Below are 17617 nucleotides of genomic sequence, written 5' to 3' on the forward strand. Positions count from 1 at the left end.
TTGTCATCTATGCATAGTCACTTCAATAACTCTTCCTACATATACATGTTACCTCAACTAACCAGTACCCCCCTGTATATAGTCTTGCTATTGTTGTTTTAATGCTGCTCTTTAATTACTTGTTACTTTTATCTATTATTCTTGCATTTTTTGTAATTTCTTGTATTTTTTTTAACTGCATTGTTGGTTGGGGGCTTGTAAGTAAGCATTTCACTGTAAGGTATGTATTCGGTGCATGTGACTAATAAAATTTTATTTTATTTTTTTATTTTATTTGATGGGTGGAGGGGACAGGACAGGGTGGGGTGGCTCCCCTGCATAGGTCCTGCTCTGCCCCGAAACCACCAAGCAGAGGTTACCCATACACCTTGCACCCCCTAGACTAGAGAGCTGTAATCATGAGAGCTGTAATCATGAGAGCTGTAATCATGAGAGCTGTTATCATGAGAGCTGTTATCATGAGAGCTGTAATCATGAGAGCTGTAATCATGAGAGCTGTTATCATGAGAGCTGTAATCATGAGAGCTGTAATCAAGAGAGCTGTAATCATGAGAGCTGTTATCATGAGAGCTGTAATCATGAGAGCTGTAATCATGAGAGCTGTTATCATGAGAGCTGTTATCATGAGAGCTGTAATCATGAGAGCTGTTATCATGAGAGCTGTAATCATGAGAGCTGTAATCATGAGAGCTGTAATCATGAGAGCTGTTATCATGAGAGCTGTAATCATGAGAGCTGTAATCATGAGAGCTGTAATCATGAGAGCTGTAATCATGAGAGCTGTAATCATGAGAGCTGTTATCATGAGAGCTGTAATCATGAGAGCTGTAATCATGAGAGCTGTAATCATGAGAGCTGTTATCATGAGAGCTGTAATCATGAGAGCTGTAATCATGAGAGCTGTTATCATGAGAGCTGTTATCATGAGAGCTGTAATCATGAGAGCTGTTATCATGAGAGCTGTAATCATGAGAGCTGTTATCATGAGAGCTGTAATCATGAGAGCTGTTATCATGAGAGCTGTAATCATGAGAGCTGTAATCATGAGAGCTGTAATCATGAGAGCTGTAATCAAGCCCCACTACCAATCCCCTGCATCTCAGCACATTAGGACTTTAAAAGAGCCGAAGGGATAATGTCAGGACCTCGGCACAACGCAGACTCAACCCTAGAGGGGAGGACACCTCACGCCCCAGTGTCTCACTTCTAAACTCTGGCCTGAGCACTATTGTGACTAGACCCGGCTTTTCTTTTTTCTCTCTCTTTTTTGGGGGTGGGGAGGGATGTTTGGGAGGTAGATCAGCTTTAATATTGCAGATAGATTGTGGCTTCTATCAATGTAATTATCTGCATCATTTCCAATCCCCCATATATCTTTTTGGGGTAAATATATACAGTATATTTTTTTTTTAATGTATTTCCTTTCCTTCTTTATTATTTTCTCCTAAACCTACCACCCCTCCCCTAATTGGAGTAAACTAATGGACAACAACACTCAGGTTTCTAATTCCAGCTTCTACTTCCAGCTATAATTCCAGCTATATATATTTTATGGACACAGTATTTTTTACATTAGTTATCTTGTGTTTTAGTTATTTTTAGTCCCACCCTTCAGCTCCCATCAATCCTTTCCCGGCTTAATAATTTAGCCTATGGATCAAGGCTCCAGTTCGTATGTATATTCATCTTTTGACTGGGAACATTTCTCCACACCTCTGCTGTAAATCCCTCCCTTCGCTGTCTCAACACACCTTCCACTTCAAACCCAGTGCCTATCTGAGTAAAGTAATGACTCCTCTTGAGGAATTAAAAAGGCATCATTAGCCAGCACCTGAAGGCCACATCTGATGTGCTGCTAGAAGAATGTGCTAGCTAACGCTGAGAGGGGGGAGAAAATCCAGCCACATTAGTTTTAACTGTGGCAACAGTATTTGTTGAATTGATCTTTGGTACCCCCATCTGTCACTTAAATAGCAATCCATCACCCATTCAATCCATGCATGTTACAGAGAAACAGGTGTAACAAGTGTTGAATTTCATGTTGTATAATTGAACAGTTCAAACGACTGATATTAGTGTGCATTCCTTTTGTTGTTGTAAGTGCCCTTTTTAATGTCGCACACTTCCTTCTCCTTCCGCATTCTCCCTCATAAACATCCCCTGCCCCCCTTACCTCGTCCCTTTCTACTGTACCCATGTGGAAGGGGTAGGTTAATGAAATATTGTCCCATGAAATCATAATGTTAAAACACTTAGAATAAGTTTATATGGTCACTGGCAGTGTTTTATAATGGTCTCCCACCAATATATTGTATTTCAGTCATTTATGAACTTTTATCTGTTGATTTGTGAATACTGTACATGCTGTCTATGTACTGTACTTTCTGATGTAGGCTACATGTTGTCATTGCGCTAGCATGGCTATTCATGTCCCCTTTCTTTGTTCATTTGTACTTTGCAGAGGAGTTAGGCATGTTAGGGCAGCACAGTATTTGTTCATGGAGGTGTTTCCTGTAGCCTACTGCACAACGCCAACAATACGATGCTACACAACATGTATAGATACTGGTGGTGTTATTCAAAGAAGAGACAGATGCTGGACATACAGTAAATGTTGGGGCAAAATGCAAATAATGGCTATTTTAATGGACTGACAGCCTCAGATGAATTTCATTTACCTCAGCGTCATGAGGTACAGCGTCCCTCTCATGAGGGACATTTACATTAGAGCAGTACTGCAGTACCTTTACGTTAGAGTAGTACTGCAGTACCTTTACGTTAGAGTAGTACTGCAGTACCAGTCTTTCAATTCTTTCTATTAGAGGACCTGATCTGGAAAACCATCAAGTGAACGGTGGGAAACACGCCACTCATCTCTAAGTGAAGAAGACATAACGTTTTACCTTGACAGAAGACGAGTGAAGTCTGCCATCAACAAATAGGCTAAAGAGTAGGCCTATGTATAAAGATGAATAGAATATGTGTCTAATGGTTTTTCATTGAAGTGCATAACATAGAGATATGTGTGGAGATAAAGTGCAGCTACAGGTGATCAAATTTACATCTTCCTATATTATAGGACCTATAACATTGAATCTCACCTAAATCTCACCTGGCTGTCACTATTCCCTGGGCTCACCAAATTCACACAAGTAACCAACAACAACACAACTGTAGTTTAAACCAGGACTTTCATTCATACATGTTATTCATCAGAGACACAAGGAAAGCAGAGTATAACAGCCAAGAGTATAATGCCAGCTAGCCCAGGAGAAAGGAATAGGTGTGTCTGAGAGAGAGAGTGAGAAAAAGAGAGAGGAGAGCGATATAACGGCAGGGCAGATGAACCACGTTGGCACGCCTCCCTCTCTATGAATGCACAATGAGGCCGCTGGGCTTGTTAGCACTCGTCTGGAAAGCCAGGAGCAGGGGTGAGAGGCTATCTTGGCTAACCCCTCTGCAATTCTATTACACTTGTTTATAGCTCTTGGCAAATGCACGGTGCACCAAAGATACTGAGAGAAGGGTGGGATTAAAGGGGGACTGCTACGTAGCATCTCACAAGGAGACAGAGAGGGCACACAGGAAAAGAGTAGAAAAGGAAAGACAGGGAGAGAAAGAAAACATGACCATTATATTGAGTGACCAAGAAGCTTGACACGGCATGACACCGATGTAATAAGCATAAGAGGGGAATGGCCAGCGATCGCAAGAGTTTCTTAGAACCTGTTAAACTGCACACTCATAAACAAATCACACACAAGTACACCAGGTGGAGAGGACGACCCTTATGTTCGGCCTTCTTACTACAGTGATCTCGGGAGAGAGAGATGTGCAAAACACATGGTTGTGGTTCCATTTGTACCTGGCCTTAAAATAAACAAGGCTAGTCGGCCAGGAATGTAACCCATGGTGCAGTGTTAGCAGTGATCCATCACACTGTGTCCTGTGTGTGTGACCTGCCCTGCTCGCTGCTTTCACACACACACACACACACACACACACACACACACACACACACACACACACACACACACACACACACACACACACACACACACACACACACACACACACACACACACACACACACACACACACACACACACACACACACACACACACACACACACACACACACACACACACACACACACACACAGCATCAACCAAAAGCTAATTGACGAACAGAATAGGCTACAGTGTGATTGCAGGAAAGGCGTTTGGGTTTGTGTCCCTCTGTGGGTGTGTGGTGTGGGAGATCTGGAGTAAAGAACAGGGCAGGCAGAGCACAGTAAACAGGTCATGACTGAGTGTGGCCAAGCGTAATGCAGCAGCCAGATGCGCCATCCCATCCTATCCCCCGGCAGGCGCCTGACAGAGAGCTGTCCCTGAGGTACAGAAACAAACAGACCAAACTGGGCCGGGAATCAGACCTCAGAATAATTTAAACTCCCATACATAAAAACAGACAGACCAAACATGACAGAGACTCAACACAACACATTAATACCTGGGTCTGGGAAAAGGCTGTAGACACTGTGCAGCACAGCGTCTTCACAAACTGGTATGATATTACAGGAGATGATTGGTGCCGCCACAATAGAGTATAGACCCTTTACTCATATGCCTCTAATGTAGACATAACCCACTGCTTCTCCAGAATAGCACATTATTTTATCAATGACTTCCAAGAGATTTGTGAATTAATGTATCCTGTTATACTAAATGATGAATCTTTGAACAAGCGTATCATAAGCCTATTATTGTTGCCTATGATTATATCCGCTGTTTTGTATTGCTATTTTAACAATATTCTCAAATGTCCTTTTTTTTTGTGAACTTCTGATGCTTCTCTCAAGCCACCATTTTGCTATTGACTGACAAAGAGAAGAAAAAGCAACCCACACCACAACTACACCACAGTGCCACACAGTGGAAAAGAGAGGAACAACAAATCCCTCTGTAAATAAAATCAATTAATGACTGTTAGATTATGCCACAGAGTGATTTTTATGGGCATGTCCTTTTCCTGTTAAAGTTTGATCACTCTCCAAAGGGAATCATGATTAGTTCAATCTAAGTGGTACTTTATACTTTAGAACACTCACAAATCATTCTGCTCAGCCGTCCAAGTAACTGTCCAGTGTTTCCAGATTTATGAAATATGACCTATAATTAATTTCCAATATGAGTGAAATTGTTTTCCTTCCAAAAAAAGCTTATTAAGCATTTTAAAAAGCAACTTTTCTGTGTTGGAATGGTGTGGGCGTATCCCAACAACAGAATGGTGTTGGTATACACCGGTTATGCGAGTAGACCGCTGATTGGCCAGCTCATCCTCTCTGAGGAAGTAGCAAGCATTTTCCAAACAGTCTGTTTGACGAGATACACGTTTGAGGTTTTTGATGTGTTTTTACTCCAATTTATGCTTTTGCCACAAATACGAGCATAGGATGAGTCAACAACATTATTTGGGTGTGAGTTAACAGAATGTTAACTTTTAAAAGTGAGATATTTACTGGACAGATACTTTAACATGGAGCAGGAGGATAGACTACATTCATTGATCCTCTGTGTTCACCTCTCTCAGGTTTATTAGGAAGAATAAATCCTACTGCACGCGTCCTGAGCAGAGGAAGCCAGGGGGCTGTGGGGTAGACAGCAGCCAAGGAAGGAACTGTAATAAAAAGATCCTTGAAGTATCATATTAGTAGACTATGAGTGAGGTAAACAGAGGCAGTCAAGACAACCCACCCAGACCCAGACTCGTTATAGGTCTACAGTACATTAACAGGCTGATTTCCCCTGGACCAACGGTCACTCAGCACGTCTTTGTGTGTGCCCCTCAAGAAAAATATTGTGTTCTATAAAACTTCTCCATAAACGGCCAGGCACAATAAATCCAGGGTAGAAATATTAAGTGGAAGCAATATTTCTCTGGACTCGCTCCAGATTCATAGTAAAACTCAATAGTCGGGATGACCTTAACGTTAAAATATATATTATAGTAGGAAATAATGGCATTTCTTTCCAATGAAGGCATCTCTGAGAGGGAACTATTTTCAACCCACTTGAATTCCACTGGTGACAAATCCAATAAAATAGACTATGAATACACTTGCAATAGATGTGGTCACTGTTCATAACAAATGCAATTATGTACAAAAATTATATTAAAAACAGTTATTGCATTTAAGAGTAAACCCATCCAAGTCAAATACTGTACATGTTCAAGGACAGCTGTTTTTTGTTGGCTCTGTGCAATGCTCTGCCACGTGTGAATGGACGGATTCGCCTGTCACACACACACACACACACACACACACACACACACACACACACACACACACACACACACACACACACACACACACACACACACACACACACACACACACACACACACACACACACACACACACACACACACACACACACACACACACACACACACACACACACAGGGCATTTGTACAATCATATACAGTGGAGTCCGCATTTAATGACACCCTTGATAAGGAAGAGCAATAAAGACTGTATAAAATACATATAGTACAAATACTGAGTTATAGTAGGCTCCAAAAGTATGTGTCCCAAAACTTTTGGAGCTCACTGTTGCTCGGAATTTGATGTCAATTAAATGTCTATTCCACTTTGGCTTAACGTAATTTCATTGAAATGACGTGGAAACAACGTTGATTCAACCAGTGTGTGCCGAGTGAGGAGCTTGAAACTTGGCAGCAAGTGGATCTTCCAGTAAGATAATAACCACAAGCACACATCAACATGGTTAATAGGCCAAAAGAATCTACATTTTGCAATGGTCATCTCAAACCCATTGAAACCTGTGGTTTGAATTGAAGCGGGCAGCCCATAAGCACAGACGAAGGCTATCAAAGATCTGGAAAGATTCTGTATGGAGGAATGGTCTAAGATCCCTCCCGATGTGTTCTCCAATCTCATAACACATTTTAGAAAAAGGCTCAGTGCTGTTACCCTTACGCAAGGTGAGGTATTCAAAACAATTTTGACCCCTACCTGTTTAAGAAAATAAAAAAAATTGCTTTCCCTTAATCAAGGATGTCAATAATTTAAATGCTTACATTTTTGTAATTTAGCAGACGCTCTTATGCAGGGCGATTTACAGTTAGTGCATTCCTCTACAGATAGCTAGGTGGGACTACCACATCATTCATCTACAGATATCTAGGTAGGACTACCACATCATTCACCTACAGATACCTAGGTGGGACTACCACATCATTCATCTACAGATATCTAGGTGGGACTACCATATCATTCATCTACAGATATCTAGGTGGGACTACCACATCATTCATCTACAGATAGCTAGGTGGGACTACCACATCATTCATCTACAGATACCTAGGTGGGACTACCACATCATTCATCTACAGATAGCTAGGTGGGACTACCACATCATTCATCTACAGATATCTAGGTGGGACTACCACATCATTCATCTACAGATACCTAGGTGGGACTACCACATCATTCATCTACAGATATCTAGGTGGGACTACCACATCATTCATCTACAGATACCTAGGTGGGACTACCACATCATTCATCTACAGATATCTAGGTGGGACTACCACATCATTCATCTACAGATAGCTAGGTGGGACTACCACATCATTCATCTACAGATATCTAGGTAGGACTACCACATCATTCACCTACAGATACCTAGGTGGGACTACCACATCATTCATCTACAGATATCTAGGTGGGACTACCACATCATTCATCTACAGATACCTAGGTAGGACTACCACATCATTCACCTACAGATATCTAGGTGGGACTACCACATCATTCATCTACAGATATCTAGGTGGGACTACCACATCATTCACCTACAGATACCTAGGTGGGACTACCACATCATTCATCTACAGATATCTAGGTGGGACTACCACATCATTCATCTACAGATATCTAGGTGGGACTACCACATCATTCATCTACAGATATCTAGGTGGGACTACCACATCATTCATCTACAGATACCTAGGTGGGACTACCACATCATTCATCTACAGATATCTAGGTGGGACTACCACATCATTCATCTACAGATACCTAGGTGGGACTACCACATCATTCATCTACAGATATCTAGGTGGGACTACCACATCATTCATCTACAGATAGCTAGGTGGGACTACCACATCATTCATCTACAGATATCTAGGTAGGACTACCACATCATTCACCTACAGATACCTAGGTGGGACTACCACATCATTCATCTACAGATATCTAGGTAGGACTACCACATCATTCACCTACAGATATCTAGGTGGGACTACCACATCATTCATCTACAGATATCTAGGTGGGACTACCACATCATTCACCTACAGATACCTAGGTGGGACTACCACATCATTCATCTACAGATATCTCGGTGGGACTACCACATCATTCATCTACAGATATCTAGGTAGGACTACCACATCATTCACCTACAGATACCTAGGTGGGACTACCACATCATTCATCTACAGATATCTAGGTGGGACTACCACATCATTCATCTACAGATACCTAGGTGGGACTACCATATCATTCATCTACAGATACCTAGGTGGGACTACCACATCATTCATCTACAGATAGCTAGGTGGGACTACCACATCATTCACCTACAGATATCTAGGTGGGACTACCACATCATTCATCTACAGATACCTAGGTGGGACTACCACATCATTCACCTACAGATATCTAGGTGGGACTACCACATCATTCATCTACAGATATCTAGGTGGGACTACCACATCATTCACCTACAGATACCTAGGTGGGACTACCACATCATTCATCTACAGATATCTAGGTGGGACTACCACATCATTCATCTACAGATATCTAGGTGGGACTACCACATCATTCATCTACAGATAGCTAGGTGGGACTACCACATCATTCATCTACAGATACGTATGTGGGACAATTACATATCACAGGCATAGAAAGTACACTTTTCCTCAACAAAGTAACTATCAGTAGAGTCAGAGCTAGAAAGGGGGGGGGGGCGGAGGGGGGGTCAAGTGCAAGTGCTGGTTCAGGTTTTTTTTGTGGGGGGGGGCGGGGGGGGGGGGGGGGGGGTCAAGGTGAGGAGGAGAATTATTTAAGATACTGTTTGAAGAGGTAGGGTTTCAGATGTTCTCGGAAGATGTCCTAGCTTCAGGGGGAAGCTGGTTCCAGGTTGGGGTGTAGGTTTTGAGCATAGCCTGCAGGTACGGAGAAGTGCCTGGATTAGGACCTGCGCCGCTTCCTGTGTGAGGTAGGGTCGTACTCTACGGATGCTGTAGAGCATGAACCAGCAGGAGTGAGTCAATGCTTTGATAACCATATGTAAATTAAGAATTGATCTAAGAGATATAGCGTTATAGGAACACAGAGATGTATTTCAATATGGTATAGTATTTATCACGGATGTTTTCAAAAGGAGAAAAAGAACATGTAAACCTGATGTTATATTAATCAAAGCAAATGTACAAAGGGAATACATGTTCTACTGTAGAATCCTCCCAATTAGCACTTCAAATAAGTGGTACACTGTCTGTGATCCTGGCAGTCCAAACCACACTGGTCCTCACTGCAGACTCATCTGGACCTCGATTTCCAGCACATCTCCCTTAACAATTATGCAAAAGAATGCCAAGGCCTCTTAGCACACTTACCCACACTTACCCACAAAACCCCACAGGAAACCTACATTCACTACCTGCTGACAACTGCCGCTAAAACATGCCATTGTTGCTTTGCTAAAAGACACACAACGTGCTTTTGTTACAGATTTCACATTAAGATAATTGCCTCTGGAGGGGTTAGATAGATGATATGATCAAAACATCCTAATGAGGAGAGCAGGGAGAGGGAAGGTAATGCAGTCCCTCCTTGATGAGGTCATAACAACCCCAACCTGCTTTGTGTGTTAATGATGCAACAGCCAGCAATTTCTGGACACTCGTTCCCTAGTGAAGGGTCGGCTGTCTGTGAGCGGAGGAAGAGTCCATCCTGAGAAAAGAGAGTTAGAGCGATACATAGAGGGGATAGAGAGAGGGGAGAGAGGATCCAGGCAGAGGAGACTGTAGCTACCTAGTTAGTGCTGTGCCTTTAAAACGCCAGGCCCCTCCTCCCTCCACACAGTCAGAGCGGAGAAGCAAAGCAAGTTGTGCTGGCAGGAGCCTGAGCCTCACGATAAACCCTGGCATCAGCCTGCCTTCATCCGGCAGTCAGCGAGGACACTTCAGGGCGCAGGGGCAGAGAGACGGGACGGAGAGAGAGTGAGACAGACAGAGAGAGAGAGAGAGAGAGACAGAGTGGTGTCAGGAGCAGCCTCCAGAGGGCTCTGACTGGGCTCCAGAGGGCTCTCCACAGCTCTGTACGCAGTAGCTCTTTCTGCTGTTTCCCGACGCCAGCAGGGTTGATGAGGATGGCGGGTGGCTTCTTCTTTCTCACAGCATCGTCACTAGAGCAACGGTAGCATCAGCATCTACAGCAGCAACAGCTTCAGCTTCAGCAACATCAGTAGCAGCAGCAGCCGGATCTATACTCTGCTGCTGGTCCCTATTCTTCAGCCGCCTCCTCTCTCTGGTGTCTAAGAGTGCTGCTGTCAGGGCCGTTCCGCCCACCTCCACTCCTGCCTCCTCCTCCATCCTGCCTCCTCCTCCATCCTGCCTCCTCCTCCATCTCGCCTCCTCCTCCATCCCGCCTCCTCCTCCACATCTCCATCCTCAACATGCTCTCCTTCATTCCTTCCATTGAGCCACGGCACTGAATTAATTCTTCACCCTCTGACTGGAGCTGCTTTCTCTAGGAAGACAGTAAGTGATGTAGGGAGAGAGGGAGGTACAAAGAGAACAAGTCGGGGAGTATAGTATGGGTGTGTGCGAGCATGTGAGTGTGTGGCTGAAAGAGAGAGAGGGGAGGATGTCAGTGTGTGTTTTGACAGAGAGATTGAGACTGCAAGAGAACTAGCAGGATGTGTGTGGCTTGGATGATCCTCCTGTGCATTTAATCAGTCAATATCACAGAGGAGCATAGACTGTAAGCCCTGGACACAGCTACAGCTGCTGATGTAGAGAGAAGGTAAATGTGTGTGTGTCTGTGTGTTGGTGTTAATGAGAGGAAGGTGGGAGAGTCCTGCTGAGACTAGATATGCATTTTCACAGCAGTTTAAAAAATCGGCAAATTCCAGCACCGCAGTTAATTCCTGTCTATCTCCCTGCCTCCCTCTCCCTCTCTCTCCCTCTCTTCCTTGCTCTATTGCTGTTTTATTCTATTTGCAGTGCTGCTGAGCCTTGGAGAGGAGAAAAGAGAGAGAGGAAGAAAAAAACAACTGCTTTCCTTCCCGTCTCTCCAGGTGTCATGTGTGATTGGCCAGCTTGCCCTCTGGCAGTAGCATCAGCCTGGATTCAGTGTGTGTCTCGCCCCCCTGCCTGTGCCTGGGCTCCGGCTGTCTCTGGGGACGCGCTACTGGGATTTACCTCTTCCTGCTGGATGGAGATGGCGCAGGGCTTTCTGCCTTTTTGAAAACTGTTCACCAAAGGAGAAATACACAGATAAAAAGAAGGAGGAGATATAATGAATCAATCAGCAGCACAACCAGGCAGACTGCTGGTCTCCCTTAGCAACAACTCAGGGAGCGAAAGAGAGAAGTGAATCGTCTCTTCCTATCTTCTCTGGTGTCTGGTGTCTGGTTTCTGGGCGCACCCCTGCAGACCAGAGAGGACCAACAGTCAGATCTGAAAGGGCAGGATAAGGGACACTGCATGGGCACGAAGGACACGCAAGTCACCCTAACGCCAGGGGAAGGACCCTCCTCTTCCTCCTTCTCTGGTTAATCACCATGTTGGTTTGTCATTCTTCCCCTGCACGTTCTATTCATTAGTCACATTTTACTCGCTAAGATGTCCGTTTATCCTCATTCCTGCCACCTGGACTAAGCCCTGCCACTGAAGAACAGATTGGACATTCTTCACACACACACACACACACACACACACACACACACACACACACACACACACACACACACACACACACACACACACACACACACACACACACACACACACACACACACACACACACACACACACACACACACACACACACACACACACACACACACACACACACACACACACACACACACACACACACACACACACACACACACACACACACACACACACACACACACACACACACACACACACACACACACACACACACACACAAACAAGCACAGAGAGACGCTCACCCCTCCTCCTACCTTCCTTCCTCCTCTCTTTGATGAGAAATGAACAACACATGTCGGTCATCATCTGAACATAAAATGGATGGGTGCAGAAGTTGCTTTTGATGTGGGCTATTTCTTTATTCCATCAAGATTAGATTATTCTCCCGTCACTTCTAAGAGAAAGGGAACACTGCATGGCGGAGGACACAGGAGGAATATCTCTTGTTTTCAAAAGGATTTCTTCTCCTCTCTCCCTCAAAAAGACAGATGCCAAACTGAGGGAGTATATTTAGAAGGTAAAGCTTGTCCCTACTGCCTACCAATAATGTAGACCAAGATCATTAAAAAAAATGAGCAACTGCTGGGAGTTCTACTTTTCTATGCTTGGATATTCTGATCTACAGGGGAGGCTGAACATTAACCCCTTGTTCAGCTTGACAACCTGGGATGCACTCTTTTACAGTAACCTGGCTGACACCAAGTCACTGCATCGTACCCGCTAAATAAGATTGTAAAGGAAGGTGAGTGGGAGGGGAAAATAGCAACTTCCTCTTACAGACGATCTAAATAAATATCCTCCTCAGAGACCGATGCAAACGTATACACTGACACATGAGATGAGTACGCTCTCTGGCTCAACACTATTATATAAGGTGTTTTCACACACACCATCTTAGCTCCTGTTCTTTTCTTCTTCCTCCTGTTCCGTGGATCTAACTTGAGTTTTTTCATGTTTCTTTTGGCTTCATTTTTGGTACTATCCATCCTGGAGCCATGGATGGCGGAGGGTAACGCCAGGGGGTTGAGCGCTCAGGCCAGGCAAGGTCTTTTGGCTGTCCAGGGGCTTTTAAGATGTTGAGGTCTCCCTGCGTGGCCGGGGCCCCTGTTCGGATCAGTAGCAATGAGGCTCCTCGCAGCCATAGACATGGACCCCGACTCGGCTCCCCCCCGCCCCTGCCATCAGCCCGCCGGCCCCTGGCCCCAAGTCGCCCTGTGAAGGATGTCCCTCAGCAGAGCTCCGGCCCGGGACACCTCTGAGACCCCCAGCCAGACCCCCAGAGAACGCATCCGCAGCCACATGAAGATGGTGATCAACCAGCTGGACGGCATTCTCAAAGAGCTCAAGGATGTGGCCAAGGAACTCCGGGAGGTGAGGCACTATAGCGGGCAGCATGCGCCACTGTCTCACCTTACTGGGGACGAGGTTCCGGGGATGGGGGTGGGGGTGGGGGGCTGCGGGGGGGGTTGGTAGATGGGGGAGATGATTGCATTGAGTGAAGTGTATAGAATGCATTTCACGGAATAGAGATGCTTTTAATTAGGATTTGAAGATGACATCACTTTGGTGCAGGTGCAGGTGGCAGGAGAACATCAGTTTCTGCTTCTGTAATTAGAAATACCATCTTCCTTTTGGCATTCAAGGGCTAATTCCGATATCATCGAGTACACAACAATAAGTGTCGTTCAGATGTATTCAGCGTCCTGTGAAACCTTCTTTAAATAGTGGCTGTAGAAGAAGCAGGGCAGAGCCAGGAATCTGGGCTGAAACAGAAACACAGGGGAGAGAAGAGGTGTGCTTAGGTAAGACACAGGACTTGGCACTGCACTAGTTACGTAACCATTTTGTTATCAGCTGGATTTCTACTGTATTTTCACAACTGCCATGGTAACGCGATGAAAAGATCAGAGTGTGTGTCTGCATCAAAAAGGGATGAACAAACAGGAAGAATATGTGTGTGGATCATATAGTGTGTGACAGCGTGTGGGTCTTTATGGAATGTCTACTGTACTTTTGAAAAATGCATTGATATTAGAATGCAGGATAGATGTGTGTGTATGTGTGTGTGTGTTTTTGTGGGTGTCCATGTGTATGTACCTGTAAATGCGAAGCTATATTGCCCATCACTGGTACAGTAGGTTCAATAGGTTCTTGTAAATCTCGTTAAAAAAGGAAAAAGAGCGAAGGGTTCTTATTTAAACCCTCGTCCAGAGGATGTCCTCCCCCCTCTCCCTCTCTCCCTCCTTTCACTCTGTCTCTCCCTCTCCCTCCCCATATCTCTCTCTCTCTCAGAGTAAATAGTGGCTCTCTGACACATCCCCACTCCAACCCCACCCTATCTGTTATTACCTGCCTCCCAACCTCCATCTGATCAGGGGGCCAGGAGCGTGGGGCCGGGGGCACGCCCAGTGCCCTGGAGACCCAGGGGAGGACAGAGTCCGACCAGACCAAGGGGAGGGTGGGAGGGCGAGGGGTCATAACTCACTCCATCACCACCACCTTCCCCTGACTCCCCCAGTCTTTTGCCCACTCCCTCCTTTATGTACTCACATGGGGAGAGGTGCAAGGGCACGGCTCACATCGCTCCACACCGCTCACTCACAGCTCACGCGTCCCTCTGAGTCCAAAAAATCCAACCGGTGGATCTAGTGATTGATGATTATGGGACGCCTGCAAGTGGAATAATGCTGGCTGGAGCTATTTATAAACAAAAACACTAGCTACCTCTGTCTAGCTCTGCCAGCACCAACATATACAGTATTACGGTTCTTATTTCAGAGCCCCGAAAAGGATTCGATACAGCAGCCGATGTATCATCCGTTCTGAAGGGAACACAAATAGAAATATTGAAATTGGTAGCAAGAGATTGTGTTAGCCACAACAGCAGTAGTGGCAGTAGTATCAATATTTTGCAATTTGCTAATTTATTCCATTGTGGACTGTATTAAAAGCAAAACGTTAAAAAAGTGAAAAAATGCATTAGTACTCAATGTACCGGCAGATGCATGGCTGCCTAATGTTCCGGAAAATCTCTCATTCTTGGCCACATGAAATGAATAACATAATAGATAACATCTGTCACATAAATAAATTATGAATTACTGGCTCTGTTAATAAAAACAGATAAATAACTCAATAACGGGAGTGAGTGAATGTGGTGAGTGAATGTGGTGAGTGAATGTGGTGAGTGAATGTGGTGAGTGAATGTGGTGAGTGAATGTGGTGAGTGAATATGTGAACTGAACTGGACTGACTGGGTGGTGGATCACCACTCCATGTTGGAGGACAGTGTTTGGAGAAGCCTGATGGCGTATGGCGATCCGGAGGCAGCAGAGATAAATATAGGATTATCTCTAGAGGTCCGTAGGGAGCTGGCCTGATTTCAGAGCTCTCAGGGTTAAAGACAAGCAGAGCTCACGTCAGTCCACATACTGTACCAACAGCTCATAAATTACTGTCTCCACCGCCAGGCCTGAACCCTGGTTATACAGGACCAGGACAGTACATGGCCCTGGGCCCAGCCCTGCATTCAGTATGTGGGTTATCTCAGACATGCTCCATGGCCACAGCAGAGTTTAGGAGAAGGGGGTTAAAGTAGAGTCACCATGGCAGAGCCAACAGAGTGTTTTTTTGGAAGTGGATCTAAAACTGGCAATTATAATATAGCTAGACCCACAGCCTTGCCTCATCTCATTTCAGCCATTGGTCTGTGCTGGAGGTGTGAAGACAGGAGAGGAGATGGAGGCATGATACGACAACGTTACATACTATACATAAAACGAAACCAAGCCGTAGAGAAGAAGTCAGCATAACAACTGTCAGTTTAGAAGGCAGCGCAATCACATAGAGAGATGCCATTGATCTTATTTACATCCCAAAGAGAAATGTATTACAGCAGCTATATACTCGCCGCGCTTCAAGATATGATGTTTCCAGCATTACCATTCAATTGTGTCACATTTGTGAATCCCATTATGCAATTTCACAGAAAGAATAAAACAGAATCTAAATGAAGACTCCAAAATGAAATACACTGATAAAATAATCTCCACACATCAACAGCAATAGCAGCTGTAGAGGAATGTTTTAATTCGGGTATCATGTCAACATTACCCTTACAATTTCTGACAGCCAAAAATGGAACCAAATGAAAATCACAGAATCCTCTGCAGCATGAAATATATTTTTTGTTAAAACTGAATCCAGATGAATAAAAAGCTATTTAAAATAGCTGAGGAATAGCAAATGTAAGAAAACATCCGTATTGGGTATTAGAGAGATATAAGACTGGTAAATTGAAAGCATTAAATGAGGCGGTAAGGACAGAACAATTGGAGAGTGGAGGGGAAGAGCAGGCACGCTGCAATACAGAGAGAGACGAGTGGTAGGCACGTCTTTAGATGGAACCAAAAGGGAATAGGGAACTGTTATTATGTGGAACTAGTCATTATGTAGAATCATACGAAGAGCAGAGGATGGAAGATTTCCATGCTCAGTGAGAGGAAAATGCAAATAGGGTGGCCATGAAAACCAGTAGCAAGAATTAAGGTAGCTAATGAGAGGAGGGAAGAAAGAAAGACGTAGAGCAATTATCATTATCAACTCAGAGTCTGGCTGCCCAATCACTGATCTGGGAGAGCAGGACAGCCGTCTCTATCAGTGATAAGCAGAGGGTCCATGGTAGGGTAGCTAGCTCGCCTCACAGCAGATCCACTTCATAAGTGTGGCTGTGGAGATTGGCTGTTACTGTGCAGTTCCAGTTTGTACCAGAGACAGGGCATGATTGCATCAGCAGCATCACTATCCATCTTCTCCCCCAAGCTGTGTCTGTTTCTCTAACAAATGGACAGTTAAGCTTGCTATACTGGACTATGCAAGGGTCTGAATATTAATACTGCATTATACAGGCTTGTGAAAGAAGCTACCAATTCTCACTGTGGCTCAATGATCTGCAAGCAACTAGGGCCCCCTCTGTTTTTTTTATCTAACTAGGCAAATCAGTTAAGAACAAATTCTTATTTACAATGACAGCCTAGGAACAGTGGGTTAATTGCATTGTTCAGGGGCAGAATGACAGATTTTTACCTTGTCAGCTCGGGATTCAATCTAGCAACAATCAAGGGATCATTGCAAAAATGAAAATGGACAAAGGACAATGCCATGTAAATGACCTGATTAGAAAGCAGAAAGCAGAAAGCAGCACTTTATGTTTTGTGGCGTACTATAAACGGTGCATTGTTTGGGCCCATTGTGATGTGGTGGGAGGAATATAAAATATAAACAGCTGGCTGAAGATCAGTCAGAGAGCCACTGGGCCTCCGTCCTGATCCAGTCTGGACCGTGCACCAGCACCACGGTGGGGGACGGCAAGGGAGTCGGCACACTCGGCTAACCGCCACAGAGCTCAGCACCGCTCAAATCTGGTCAGAACACAGAGGTAGCCACAGGAAGCCCTAAATCCAAATCAAAGGCTGCTGTTTCTGCAGTGGACGTTTATCCTCTCCTCTGTTTGCTCTCTGTTCCCCCGCCGACAGTGCCCCGTGGCAGGCCAG

At 44.7% G+C, this 17617-nt stretch overlaps 1 protein-coding gene across 2 annotated transcripts in view; it reads left to right on the forward strand.

Annotated features, from left to right (window-relative positions):
* The first annotated feature begins 10899 nt into the window (after positions 1-10899).
* Positions 10900-17617, forward strand: part of LOC139562829 (inhibitory synaptic factor 1-like) — a 49497-nt gene continuing 42779 nt past the window's right edge. Inside the window, exons 1-3 of one of the 2 annotated variants that reach the window (XM_071380944.1) lie at positions 10900-11130; positions 11331-12807; positions 13059-13436. In XM_071380944.1, the coding sequence (XP_071237045.1) occupies positions 13287-13436 (150 nt within the window). In that variant the 5' untranslated portion in view covers positions 10900-11130; positions 11331-12807; positions 13059-13286. Of the gene's footprint in view, positions 11131-11330; positions 13437-17617 lie in introns of both variants that reach the window. The other variant, XM_071380943.1, reaches the window with a different exon arrangement.

This window comes from Salvelinus alpinus, chromosome 33, assembly GCF_045679555.1.
Source record: "Salvelinus alpinus chromosome 33, SLU_Salpinus.1, whole genome shotgun sequence".
NCBI classification, from domain to species: domain Eukaryota; kingdom Metazoa; phylum Chordata; class Actinopteri; order Salmoniformes; family Salmonidae; genus Salvelinus; species Salvelinus alpinus.